This window comes from Eulemur rufifrons, chromosome 29 (genome assembly GCF_041146395.1).
Source record: "Eulemur rufifrons isolate Redbay chromosome 29, OSU_ERuf_1, whole genome shotgun sequence".
Classification (NCBI taxonomy): domain Eukaryota; kingdom Metazoa; phylum Chordata; class Mammalia; order Primates; family Lemuridae; genus Eulemur; species Eulemur rufifrons.
Window position 1 is genome coordinate 31,666,780 of NC_091011.1, and position 14,069 is coordinate 31,680,848.

The 14,069-nt window shown below is 36.9% G+C and overlaps 1 protein-coding gene and 1 non-coding gene across 2 annotated transcripts in view; both read right to left on the reverse strand.

Annotated features, from left to right (window-relative positions):
- The window catches only part of ITGB8 (integrin subunit beta 8), a 73,972-nt gene that overhangs the window by 16,263 nt on the left and 43,640 nt on the right, over positions 1 to 14,069 (reverse strand). The window contains exons 4-7 of the mRNA XM_069462238.1: positions 11,604 to 11,850; positions 11,216 to 11,381; positions 10,475 to 10,633; positions 1,958 to 2,053 (exon numbers count right to left, since the gene is read on the reverse strand). Coding sequence (XP_069318339.1) covers positions 1,958 to 2,053; positions 10,475 to 10,633; positions 11,216 to 11,381; positions 11,604 to 11,850 — 668 coding nt within the window. The remainder of the gene's footprint in view (positions 1 to 1,957; positions 2,054 to 10,474; positions 10,634 to 11,215; positions 11,382 to 11,603; positions 11,851 to 14,069) is intronic.
- Positions 13,428 to 13,498, reverse strand: LOC138377722 (small nucleolar RNA SNORD56). Its single transcript, XR_011231877.1, has one exon. It is a non-coding gene; the product is annotated as a small nucleolar RNA SNORD56 (small nucleolar RNA).

Genomic DNA, 14,069 nt, shown 5'->3' on the forward strand with positions numbered 1-14,069 from the left:
TGATTTCTAACAAAGATCCCTGGGCAAAGTAGGTGACTACAAGAGCACGCACAGGACTCACAGCAGAGCTTGTCAGGCTTTGGAGCCTGTCGACTCTTACTTTGTGCACAATTTATTTACTATTACTAATAAACCTGGTTTTATGGTTTATCAGTCAGTGGCAAATTTTAAAAGGAGTAGGGAGAAACTGCTAAAACCAATAACACGATCAAGAAATAATAAACAGCAGAGAAAAAGGAGGCAAACTATAACTATAAAAAGCTGCCCCGTATTTGGAAGTCAACTATCAAGCTTAGAGGTTCAAAACATAGGATCTGGGTTGTTAGAAAACTTTGGGCAAATATTCAACTTCCCTAAATGTGGTTCCTCATCTGTAAAATGGGCATATTAATAAGACTGCTCTCATTATTATGAGCTGCTAAGAGGATTAGATGGGTTAATGTTTACAAATTCAGTCCCTGACAGAGGTGAAGTATCCAATAAGTAGAAGCTGTTACTGTTGTTAATGAAGTGGTTTAGGACATTTAATGTGGGCCAGAGCCCTTCTTCTGTGGATGTTAATTTATTGCTAACATTAAAAAGTGGTTCCATGGTATACACATTTGGGAAAACAGGAAATTAAAGTTTCACCGAGTTTTCTAAGGGAAGAAGTGGTAGGATTAGAGCAGTCCTTTCAGATGACCAATATCACAGGTATGAGGGAAGCTGGGGGAGGGGACACCAGCTTTGTGGCAAATGCAGCTGGGTTCAAGTATTTGCTGAAGCCAAAAGAAAATGTAGTTTCTCTGAAGGTTTTTAAAAATAATAAATAAAGGGCACTGGAGTCTGGCCACTGGGGGCGGGGGTGTACAGGCAGAGAGTAGAAGGAGGAAGCAAACGAGGTGAAGAAGGCCCAGGAAACAGAGATGCACGATGAAAATTAGGATATCACAGAATCATGAAAATGAAGAAAATAAGAGTTTCTAGGAAGAAAGAACCAGAAAGACTGTACAAACAAGGGTATAGCAGGGTCGTAGAGGAGCAGTTCTATGTTGGTGGGTCCATGACACCTCCAGAATGACATAGCTGCCAAAAATCTGCTCTGCTCATAGGCCTCTTCTGGCCCAAAGGACTCTGGACATAGCCAAGATTATTCTCATGTACAAAGGCTTTGACTGGCTCAGCCACTTCTGTGGCTCCTCTTGGTCCTTTTATTGGATGATCTAGACCAAAGCTAGGTATGTTGGTGCTATTGGAAATTAAGCTGATATTTTCCAACTTTTTTCTTTTTTTTTGGTTTTTTTTTTTTTTTTTTTTTTGATACAGGGTCTCACTATATTGCTCAGGCTAGAGTGCAGTGCCACAATCAAAGCTCATTGCAGCCTTGACCTCCTGGGCTCAAGCGATCCTTCCACTTCAGCCTCTGGAGTGGCTAGGACTATAGGTACGTGCATCTCTATGCCTGGGTAATTTTTCTATTTTTTGTGGAGATGGGGTCTCGCTATGTTGTCCAGGCTGGTCTCAAATTCCTGGTCTCAAGCGATCCTCCTGCCTCAACCTTCAAATTTGACCTATTGACCTATTATAAGGATGTGTCCATGGACACAGGACTCAGGACTTTGGACATGAAAGATATAAAGTTGGAACATGAACTACTCTTCACCTGATAAAATTCTTCTCCATTATTGTCACATTTCAGTACTACCCTAAGTATCAGGCTGTGCCCATGTGTATTAAATTTAATTCCCAAACAGCATTTAGTGCCCACACTTGGTTCTAGGTGTTACAAACCTAGATAGAATTTATATTTAAATTCTAACTTAAGATACTGTACAGTATATTTTAATTAATATAGTATTAGATTTAGATTGTACAAAGTATAATAATTACAGAACACTTATCTGTATCTCTAAAAAGTGTCCTAATTTCAACTCCCAATGCAAACATTTTAATTTTTATATTTTGAGAATTAACATACCTTATACCAATGAAATTGTTTTCCTTGAACTGCAAAAATCACATTAATGTTGTTGTCTATTAATTTTTCTGAAAGTTGGCCTAGTGAGGGATGTTCCTGTAATGGATAATGAAACAAAGTGGGAGTGAAATTTAGTAGCTCAACCCCACACATATCCAAACACCTGTTACGAAGAAATTGTATCACTTACATAAAAATGTCCTTGGGAGGAATTATGGTTTTGCTAGAGACATTTAAATTCTTCTCAAAATAACATCAATATCAATGTATTAAGGATATTTTATAGAAACAATATCCATAAAAACTTATAGCGTAGAAAAATGAAGAGGGCTGAACTGAACATAGTAAAAAGGTTGATCAGTATCTCTTTAATGTTGGACTCAAAGTGATGCAATTGAAATATAATTTAAAATTCACAAGTAGAGATACATTCGTGACAATCACATTCTGGAGCAAAATTTAATCACAAGTATTAAAATGCAAATATATGTGTGTATATGTATATACCTCTAAACACATACACATATATACATATACATCCATACATATACATTTGACATATAACATGATATAGTATAAATTCTCTTTAGAAATAGAAATTCTCTACTCAAATCACAGGTTTGTCACTTTACGACAAAAATTCTCAGTAACATCCTCTGTAACACGTGAATGATGTCAGCCTTCCATGATTGCTGGCAAGATAAAAAGGTAGTAGTGAACTAGTATGTTAACTATTTAGTGTAGCTTCTTGTATACAGTAGGTACTCAAAACTATAGCAATTGTGATTTGTATTTCCAACTGCTTATACAAAGTATAGATTATAGATCTTTCAACTTATCATTATACTTAATCTTTTTGTTATATGATATAGTATAAACCCATTTTACTTTGACAAATAAAACTATATAGAGCCAACTGTGACATTCTTTGGGGCAGTGAGAAAGCTAGGGATGAGTAGAAGAATGGGAATAAAATTTAGTTTAAAAAATATGAGAAATCTGACAACTATGGAAATCGCTATCAAAAGTTATACAGTTAGACACAGTATTGGTAAATTTTCTTTCTATAAATGTTCTTCTAGAATTTCAAGTGATTGTCTCAAACAAGTTCATAACTAGACACCTATCAGAGAGATGATGTCAAACTTCATTTGCGGTAGCCTCTGCCTGTTGGTTGGTACCTAACTGCACGAGCCAAAGATTACATGACTGAGCCTAATTGGTACTATGTGATTCAAGTTCAAATTACTGCATAGTTGTTGCTCCCCACTGCACCCTCCATTGCTAATTGTGTTTTCTTTAAAGGAAAATTTTGCTAAACCAACTTGATTAACATTTCTGTATTTTGGCAACTATCTGAACCTAGTAAAAGAGCTAAATTAACTAGTTTCACTTATAGCATAACTTTTGTGACCCACATATTAAATTCATATGTACATGCCTAAGATATAGCGTTGTGTTTAAAAATACTAACATGAGAAACCATAACAAGCATCTTTTTATTTCTATATTGTCTATAATTGCTGTTATAGAAATAAATTTTCATGAGTTCCATTTAAATGTGATATGAAACCAATTTATGAGGAAGCTTAAAAGCATTACCATATAGGTTTGCATAAGAAAAATCTTGCCCAGAGTAATTCTTAAGTATACAAGTTAAAAGTAATAGAAAAAAACTTCTAAAATATAAATTCTGCCAGCTAAATTCTTATTCCTTATTCCTAATAAAATGCATAATCTTAAAATATATTTATGACAGTTTGAATATGCTAGTGAATTAAAGAAAACAAATAAAAGCAAGGTAAATCTAGTTGTATTGGGAATTTTTTTTTAATGGCAACAACTATTTTTTCAAATAGTTTTGCTTTGACGAAAAATAGTCATAGCTTGGCAAGCACTGATCCTTCTTAATTTTTAAAACTATTCATATTTTAAGGACAACTTAATCCATATGTTTTTAACACGCTCATACTTAATTCACAAAAAATCAATATTTAAAAAACAGCTTAAAATGTAGGCAGCTTTTGGAGCCTTCCTACTTCCAAAAATAGGAAGTCACACTAACCAAAAGTACACAAAATTTACATCTAGAAAGTTCTAGTTTGGTCAGAAACTTATTAAGGAGGTCAGTTGGATTTTTAAGCTTAAAAGAACACATTTTTTGAATCCTAGAGAGAAACCTGTTTTAAAAGAAAATGCAAGTACCTTGAGACAGATTTTTAAAAGTCACAAATGTGTAACAGATGTTTAAATGAACGACTGTTGACAGGAGACCTGTGGATTAATGGCTGTCGTTGAAGCCCCTTTCCCTCTCCTCCATGAAGCATCCTATCTTTTAAGTACTTTATCTTTTATGTCTTTTATTTCACTAGCAGGAAAACACACTCCCTCTTAGCCAGCTTTCCCTTTCTGGTGACATCACTGTTCCTGAAATCTAACTCCCCCTCTCCATAACCCATTACATGTTTCTCTAAACTCTGAAAGTAATTAATAGAGATAACGGGCATTGCAGGGGCAAAAGGGAGAAGGAAAGCAATATGCCAAGATAGCTGCTAAGTAATTAGGCTGTGGGAAGTAACTTATAAATGTCAGAAGGCAAGAGGAGGTAAGAAGGATTCATGGGGAGCAATTTTGGTTAAAGAGATAACCATGTAGAGACGTATGGTGGAATTTTAGTAATGCATATACCTAGGTAGATGAAAATGTTTAGACTCTCTTTGTAAAAGTGAGACTCATAATAAAAATTTTTATAAGATAATGTAAAATCTGCAGGATTGAATATTGTAATAAGATATAAAAACCCAACAACTTGAATAAAATCCTCATTTATTTGGATTATTTTTTAGACTTCCCTTTTTAGAGGAGACAAATAACAGGGAAGCAATCTGATAGCCGAGATGTATTTAGAAATGAAACTTTAAATGATGTGTTCAGTCCACATCTATCCCGATAGCTGATGTTCTATCTACAGTGGTAACTGTGTAGGCCAGAGTTTCTCAACAGTGGTGCTATTGACATTTTAGCCTGGATTTTTTGTTGTTGTTGTTGGGAATGGGGGCTGCCCTGTGCATTGTGGGATGCTTAGGAGCATCCCAGGCCTCTACCCACTAGAGGGGTAGTGACGGCCAAAATATCTCAGGACATGAAAACGTCCTCTGGAGAGCAAAACCTCTCCACCTGAGAACCACACCAGGCGCAGGGGCTCTGGAAACAGCTCGCCTGGGGCTTCAACTCCTGGCTCTGCAATTACTAGCTGAGTGACACTGGGAGCTGTCTTAACCTTTCTGCCCTCTAGTTTCCATATGTATAAAACAGGTATAAATACTAGTATCTATTATCCCTCTCGGAGTTATGATGGAGATTGACTAGGTTAACAAACATGAAGGCTTTTACCTATCACTAATTATTAAGCCTAGATTAATAATGAATAGGGGCCCATGTCCTGATGTCACACTGCTTGGTGTCTCCTGTAGGCACTGCTATGTAGGTGTGTGTGACTGCAGATAAGGTTCTGATTCCTTTAGTGCTGCTGCTTTCTCATTTATAAGTAGAAGTAAAGCAGTAAAGCAGTACCTACATCTCACTGGGTTGCTGGGTGGTGTTGCATGAACACAAAGGAACAGACACCATAGGACTGCGTAAGAAAAGGCAGTTATTAATAGTAGACTGCTTAATAAGAGACATTTGAGGGCCATTACAAAAGGCTAGATATGCTCTTGATATGCTGTGATTTACCTGCCTCCCTTATTTACCCTTTGTCCCTGGCCCCAGAGGTGTTTGAGTTCGTGGCCCCTGAAACATGGTGTCAGTGGTAATCATAATTATTTACTGAAGGAGGGCATGGACTGATACTTTTTGTAAGCTTTTCAATAAGAGTGGCAACAAGAAGCTTTCTGCTTAAATATGATTTAGCAAAAACACCTAATTTATTAGAACATTCCATAAATACCTTTATCAAATTTGATTTCTATTGCGTCACTTTTGCAAACCATCATTTTATCTCACTTCAGGGGCACTATATAAGGAGAGGCAGGCTACCCTGAGCCTGGCACAGGTGATTTCTACGTGCAACTTTGCTTTCAATTAAAAAAATCCCAGCTAAATATTGTTTGCAGAGATCATTTCCTGGCCACTTTTCTGAGAACATGAGATTCATTCAAATTAGGTCTCTTGTCAAATTATCATTGAAATGTTCTCACAACGTTTACAACTTAAAATAGTTCAGCAAATAGCAAGCTGAAATCAGGCATTTTGATAGTTTTTAAAAGCCCCATAAAATGTAATAATATTTTTTTAAAAACTTCATATCAACTTAAAACTTTTTAGTTGTATTCCATGCCTGGCACAAAATGAATTAGCATTTTTATTAGTATGTTTTTGAGACAAAGAGCCTGAGAAGCAGAAGAACAAAAAAGAGACATTTATCACTTTCTGAAGCTGAGGAGGCTATTTCTCAGTCACAGAGTAGCAAAAATAATTAGTTTACTAAAAGATTACAATTATCTCCTTAAATGGAATTATGTGCGATATTGACATTAGTTATAAATGTTTTCCAGACTTTGAAAATATCAGGAATATCCCTTTCTGAAAAAAAAGTGGAGCACTAAAATAAATGTTATAACTTTATGAAAGTTTGTTAACTCAGGTAGCTAAGTTATGGACTTAATTAGTTAAGTGTCTTTTTAAGATCTCTTCATTTGCGGTTCTGGAATAATTGAATATAATTCCAAGTAGTTGAGATTCATGGTAAAAAGAAAGCTTCTTAAATGGCATACTAAAAGTCAAGGACATGTTAAAATTTCCTGAAAAGAGGTACAGTGTTGATTTTACTCATAAGGAAGCCAAACTCTTCCTAATGCCTAAATATACCTTCTGCACTTCTGCCTCAATTCTCTAAAGTGCTGATCCATTTGGCAACTAGTCTACCCAAATGAGGCTTCAGGAAAAGGAGTGAACTATGAGGCCAGTGGTAAGGGACTTTCAAGGAGGTGTATGATAGGAGTGACGAAGAGTCACTGACCATGATGTAATGAGGCACATAAAAAGGCTGTGTGGAAAAACACCAAGCCTGACCTAGTCATACGGGAGAACGTATTGTGTGCCCCAGTGCAGTAGGAGTATGGAGGGATCTTGCCTACTTGAATCCCTCTCTTCAGGATTGTGAGTCACACCGACAGCTGAAAATCCCATTGATAAGGGTCATCAGATGACCTCCACACCCTCGCTCCTTGGTCTCCTTTCATTGTTACTGAAGGTCTTGGTGCTATTCTTGGCTTCGGCCAAGGGCGGGGTGAGTGGTTTCTGGCAGGGCTCTGACTGAGGTTGGAAATAACCCTGGAGGAGCCGGGTGGGGAGACAGGGTGAAATTCCAGACCCTCAGTATTAATAACCTATCTTCTACACCATTAATAGCTTTTGTACTAACATCTATCATTTTAGAAAGAATACCATACTTAGAACTATCATTATTACTAGGTAAATTATAAAACTACATTTACTACTCAAATTTTTTTATTCCGGCACTTGATCTTGAAGAAAAAGCGGTAGAAATGTATTTTGTTCAACAGTGAAACATCATTTGCTAACAGCTGTATACAAATATGAACCATGTGTAAATATAAGTTGTTTTAGATTATATTAATATATTGTTTTATAATTTATGTAAGCCAAATCACCTGGGTTATAGTCCATAAATAAGACTGTAACTACAAAGTTAGAGCAGAAATTACACCAAGAACATCATTTCTCTATTTCTTCTACTTTTCTGTTGAGATACTGTGGCAAACTGGTTAAGAGTACAGAATTTTAATATGAGTGGGTTGAATTGGACCCCAGCTCTGCAGGCAACTGATGTAACTTTTCTGACCCTCGGTCCTTCTATTTGTAAAAGAAAGATAGTTATGACTACCCTATAGAGTTGTTGTAAAGATAAATTTGATACTATATGCAAAGTGTTTGCTACAGTATTGTCAGTTAATAGATACTCAAAAGCTTGGGGTCCAGGAAATAACTATGTATACCAGCTATAGAACTCTGTCCCATGTAATTTAGACATATAAAAGGTCTTTTATCAATTACATCCTTTTATAAATAAAAGAACAAGACTCTTGAACCAAGAAGCTCAGATACCACTCAACATTACTGGTATTGTCTGCGGGAGATAAAGCCAGGAAGCAAAGTGTTTGATTACTTGTATTAAACAAATTAAAAAATTCCTCCATGATGGCCACATAGGAGAGGATAGAGGTTATTTTAAAATGAGCAGGTAAATATAGAGTCAAGGTGAAGGTGGCTTTAGATATAGAAGGTTTCAAAGCAGTAGCTCATTTTGTATACATAAACACATGGCTAAGGGAATAATCAAAACGCTTCAGCTTCTTTTGTTTTAGGTCAGTGTCCCTAGAAACGAAGAGAATGAAAATTCTTAGGAAGAGAATCACTTAAAACACAGACCTGGGGTAACTGAAATAAAAATATTCTTCTCAGGGACTACTAACAAACACAATACTCCTTGAATTACTCAATACACCCCAGCAGAGACGTGTAAGAGTCATTCCTTTAAATACATGGAACAATGACCAAGAAGGTAAAAGAAGGTCTCGATGTATTATCCAATTTCCTGATATCATAAGAACCCAAGCGCTGTCTAAAATCCCACTAGACTTATAATTTATTTCCATAAAGTTCTATGACATAGTATATATCTAAAATTATGACAGCATTTCTTTGCCTTAGGAATCCTCCCTAGATGAGCAACAGCATCCTTTCAAATATAGTTATGGAGAGATGATTTCAGCAACTTGGCAAAACTTCAAAAGAATAATGCAATTTGAGAATAATGTCATTGTTATTTCTTCTTAAAAAAATAAAAAGCTCTCTTTGTCTCACAATAGAATAGTTCCTCCTCTGCTCTCCTCCACTCCCCAGTAAATAACTTAGAACTCTAGGTCTGACCAAAAGAGGCTAATTAAATAGAAGGAAGAATAGATAAGAAATGACTAAGCAGGTGGGTCTACCAAAGTGAGATGAGTCTTGGTAGAAGAGCATCAGCAAAGGAGAAAACACCATGGGAATAACATCAAATCTTAAATTTTTAAGTTCAAACTTCTGCTACCTTTTAAAATATTTACATTTTGAGACTACTTTCAAGAAACTAAACTAACCAAGGGTTGAACTTGTTTTATATGGTAATACAATTGCCCCTCCAGACTTTCAACAGATCTGGCAGGGTTTCCCAGATTAACTGGAGGTCTATTTAAAATATGCATATGACAATCACACAAATTTCAGCATAATTTATATGCTTCTAATACTGTGGGTCCCAAACTGTGTGTGAGGTACCTTGGAGCACAGCAGCAGACTCTGAAGGGTGGCACAAAATAGCTTATATTTTCCAGGGAAACACAGTGACACTCAGTGTGTATCAGGTACCCATGAACTACCAGTTGGAGGTAATTCATGGTTTTAAGATTACAATTGGCTCTATGTCTTTAAATGACATCATATCTTTGCCAAGCTGGTCAACTCAAAAATCAGTGTGGAACAGAAATGAGGGTGGCCATGTCCAATCTGATTACAAGGTTTGGGAAGTTCCCATTAATAAGTTATTTACCAAAACTGACAAATGTATCTCTACATATTTGATTTATTGGTATTATTTTTCAACTACCTATTACATTGTTAGGATATAAATAGTTATTTGCACCTAATTACTTAAAAAACAGAACTGTTAGGTGTTTCTTTTGGCCTAGGGCCCCATGGAAAAAATCACTAAGACACTAGGGTCCCATGAACTGAGAAAGTTTGAGACCTTCTGTTTTAACATTTGCAAGAATATATAAACAGGATTCAATATCAGAAATGTTGCTTTGTGCTGTTGATTTTTCACATCTAGAATTAGCTAATGCCAGGAAAGATGTGGTTCTAGAAGATTATATTTAAATGTATGATTCAGAGCTTCCCTCAGGAAGCTAAAAAGAGGCCCTAAACATAGATAAGCTGCAGAGAGAAGAGGTGAGGTACAAAGCAGAGGAACTCTGCCTTGTTTTACTATTTTTCTCCCCCCTAGTCTCTATTTAGTTTCTACCTATTGTACTGCGAGGTGTCCTCAAGCCAAATACATTTTTCTTACAGTGGTGCCTTAGGCTGTTTGTAGATATCAACACTGTAGAACTAGTCTATTGGTACAAAGCAAAGGCATCCTTTTATCTCCTTTCAACGTCCTTGAATTACATAAAAAGTAAGCTCTTGTATCATTTTTGTTTTCCAAAATTATACAGTGCTTTGTTGCTCATCAGAGTGTCAGCTACTAAGAGCTGTCTAAGCATTTTAGCCAAATAGTTTATTGATCAGCATTTATAGATTGCATTGTTCCAAGAGTTCTCTCTCCCGGCCTATCCTGGTTCTGTATCTTGCTTTTTAAGGTAATTTCTTGGTACAAGAACAACTGAAATGCCAATTCAAACTTGTACTTTAACCAAAGGAATCATGGCTACTAAGGGGCTATTGGTACATTACCATGGTTGTTGATTTGACGTAGACGTTGTTTTTTAGATGGCAGTTTCCATCATTGGGCACCACTATGCCTGCCAGTTTGCTATCAAGAGCAAGATGAGATGTCTGATCTGTCATCACCAGCAGCAATCTTTTAGCTTCCTTTCGCCATCCAATATGACTCTTAAAAGAAACATGTAATTAGGCTTTGTACAATAACATAGATCTGTCCTGTGGTGTTTTACCTCAAGTTAACATTATGTTTGAGTTGGTGAACATAAGTCAGGCTAGAATAATGTGTGTAAGTACCATGCTGCTTCATAAATAGCATTAGCTTTTATTTGTATATCCTCTATTTTCCCACAGCCATTTGTTCCTGGCTAGAGTCTTTTCGTGTTTTGCTGGAGGAAGAATCAGTCACGTTACGGAGTAGGACAACAACCCAATGTGAGTAGGACAACAGTCTACTTTTGGTTCTCCCATGGAGTGTGGTGCATGCCAAGAGCAGCCCTTTTGGAAAGGATTTCCATGTGCATAAGTTATTCTTTCCCTTTTATCTTTTCCTATTTATAGCCTTTTCCCAATTTAGCTCCTCTGTCCCAACACACACCAAAAAAAAAAAAAAAAAAAAAAAAAATAACCTCAGTAATGAGTAAGAGATAGGAGAAGAATGTATTCTTCTCTACTATGTTTTCACTCCATAAACAAAAGAGAAAGTAAGAGTTTTGCATCTGAGCAAACACTTAATAATGTGAATCCTCTTACCTCACAGACAGCCGCCTGAAGCATGGCATCAAAACCTCCTTCTGGTGTATCTATGTTCCCAGAGATCTTCTGTCTATGAACTGCTTTCTCAAACTCAGTGATGTTCTCCGTCAAAGACAGCACATGGATGTATCCGTGGGGAGGCATACAGTCTAAATTGTAGTCACTGCATGAGGAAAGAAGAAATGCAAACTCTATTTTGTTACACTTTCTTAAAAGTTCCAGAATGCTACTAACAGTAAAATTGTGTATTGTGTGAAAAGAGAGAGAGAGAGAGAGAGAGAGAGAATGTGTGTGTATATTCTTTTTTTTGGCCAGGAAATTTTATAGAACAAAAATCAGTACTTATAAAATTAAAGAGAAGTTCAATATTGGTGACTTTTGATACCTGCATTGATTATGAATCCTTTCAGGGTGAATGCTAATGTATGGCGAAACTGTTTTATCAACATATGAGCCAAATCCAAGGCGGAAGTCACGGGAGAAAAATGCCATTTTTCTAGATAAATCATTTCCAACGGAATTTAATTTTTCTATATTATTGTGCATTGATGCTGAGACATCAACCAAATAATAAAGATCCACAGGATATTTCTTCAGAGGATGAATTTTCAGCATAAAATTAGCTTCAGCTCCTAGTTGAAAGAAGGAAAAACAACATGTAGTCTTCATTTTAAACATTTCAAGATAGGCTGTCAATAATGTAGACACATTTTAGCAACTAGCACGATTATCACAAATTTGCACATAATGAATAAGATTTGGAATATTCTGGTATAATTATAAGGAAGTTTGAAAATCATACCAATCTATTAGTCTCCAAATTCTACGATGCATTTCTCAATTCTATAGGCTCAATAGAGATGATAGTAAATGGACCAGTTCAATATAAATGTAACAGGGCATCATCCTATGACCCTGCGTTGCCCTTCGTAGCTAGAAAAGCACAGCTCAAACCAGCCAGCAGCACTCTATCTCAAGAGAGCGGAGGTGGCTATGCTTGTGGACTGACTTGAGGAAAACCAGAAAGATACCTTAAGAAAAATTATCTCTCATTGGATGTTGGTATAAATGTATTCTTTTGGGTTAAGCTATATTTACATATGAGATGGGAAAATTCTGGTACTGGGTACTACATTGCCCTGTTCTAAATAATTAGTACTTCATCAGGAATTAGTTAAGATTCTTCCCATCAGTTAGCTGAGAGAAGGGCTTAAAGAACCCTAAGTACCCAGGGCTGTGCCACAGGGAGGACCCGGAGAGTGGAGAGGGCAGCATTTGTCCAACACACAGTGGTCGTTCAATAAAGGTATGTTGAAGAGGGGTCACAGAACAAGAAGAGAAGGTCACCACAAGGACAATGTGGGAGCCCCCTTAAGGACAGCTCTCTGCACTGCAGTTTTATTTAGTTCTCTCTCACATCGTTATTTGATACAAGGACCTGGTTGTCCCCGTACCCCTCTACAGAGTTAGAAGCTCCACTTTTAATTTTAAGTATATGGTGAAAAGTCATCTATTTAAATGTGTGCAATTTATAATTTGTGAACTTCACCTTTTTAAACAATAAAGCAAATGCTTTGTAAGTTACTAATTATTTGTCCATGGAGAATATTTTGAGTGGAAAACATTTTTTTTTTAAATAAACATTGATGTGTACACATAATTGGTAGCCTGACTTGCTTATTATAACTTATCAAACCATATTTTTGGTATTAACGAGCATAAAAATAGCAACATTTTCTTTTAAATTATTTCACAAATCAGACGTTTTTCAGTCAAATTACCTATTATATGCAAAATAATAAAGTTTTACTGGTATATAGTAATAATTACGGGAGAAAGGGGCCACCCGTTCCTAATTTGCCTTTTTGTACAGGAAACACTTTTAGTGTAACACTCCTGGGTTTTCTGGCTCGAGTTTGGAAGGAGAAATTGGCCCATTCTCTTACTCCTTCCCTTTAGGAACAGGGCTGCCTCCAGAGAACACGCAGTGTATTCTGCTCTGCTTTGGGCCTCTGGTGACAGAAAGCCTGACCCTTTGGGAGTGTTCTGCAATTGGAGTGGAGACATTAAATTCAGGAGAATGTTAGAAACTGGTACAAAGGGCCGGATCCACGAGACATAGAAATGGAACACAGCTGGGGAGTGTGGTTCATGTGCAGGGGCTTGAAACTTACTGTATGGGATGCACGGGTTAGCATTCTTTTTCTTTTCACTCAGACACGAAGTATCAACACTCACTAGGTGAACTACTGTTAATGAAAAATACTCCCATCATTGCAGATTTTTAAAATTTTGTAAATTGTGTAGTTGTTCTTTTGACTGTTGACTTGGGCATATGGCTGAAAGCCTTAGGCACCAGCCACATGGTATTTTTATCTTGGTGAATCACTGCAGTTTATGGTGGCTCTGTCCAAAGATGAATGGCTATCTGTTTTCATAGAGTCATTGCGAGATGTACCAGATATTCAGCATATTGTGCAGGGGCCTCGGCAAAACTATGGGTTGGTGACCTCGGCAAACAAGCAGAGTCTGTGTAGCTTCAGCAAAAGCACAGTCCTTGGAGGTCTAAGCATTCAGGGTGCGCCAACTGAATGCTGGCCACACAGAGGCCCTCAGCTGACCCTAGCTGCTCATAGCCTAGCAAGCGAATTCTGGTCTCACCTCAGCAAAGAGGAGGGCTGTGAGTAAGCCTTGCCAAAAAGCCAGGGTTTGAGGGTGTAAGTGGCTGTGGCTTGATTTTGGATTACTGGCCTTAGCACACACACCTGGGTCAGCTGAAGGCCTCAGCCAGTTTTCAATAAAAGGGAAAAGAGAATCTTTGCATACACAGGCCTTTTAGTCATTGCTGGAG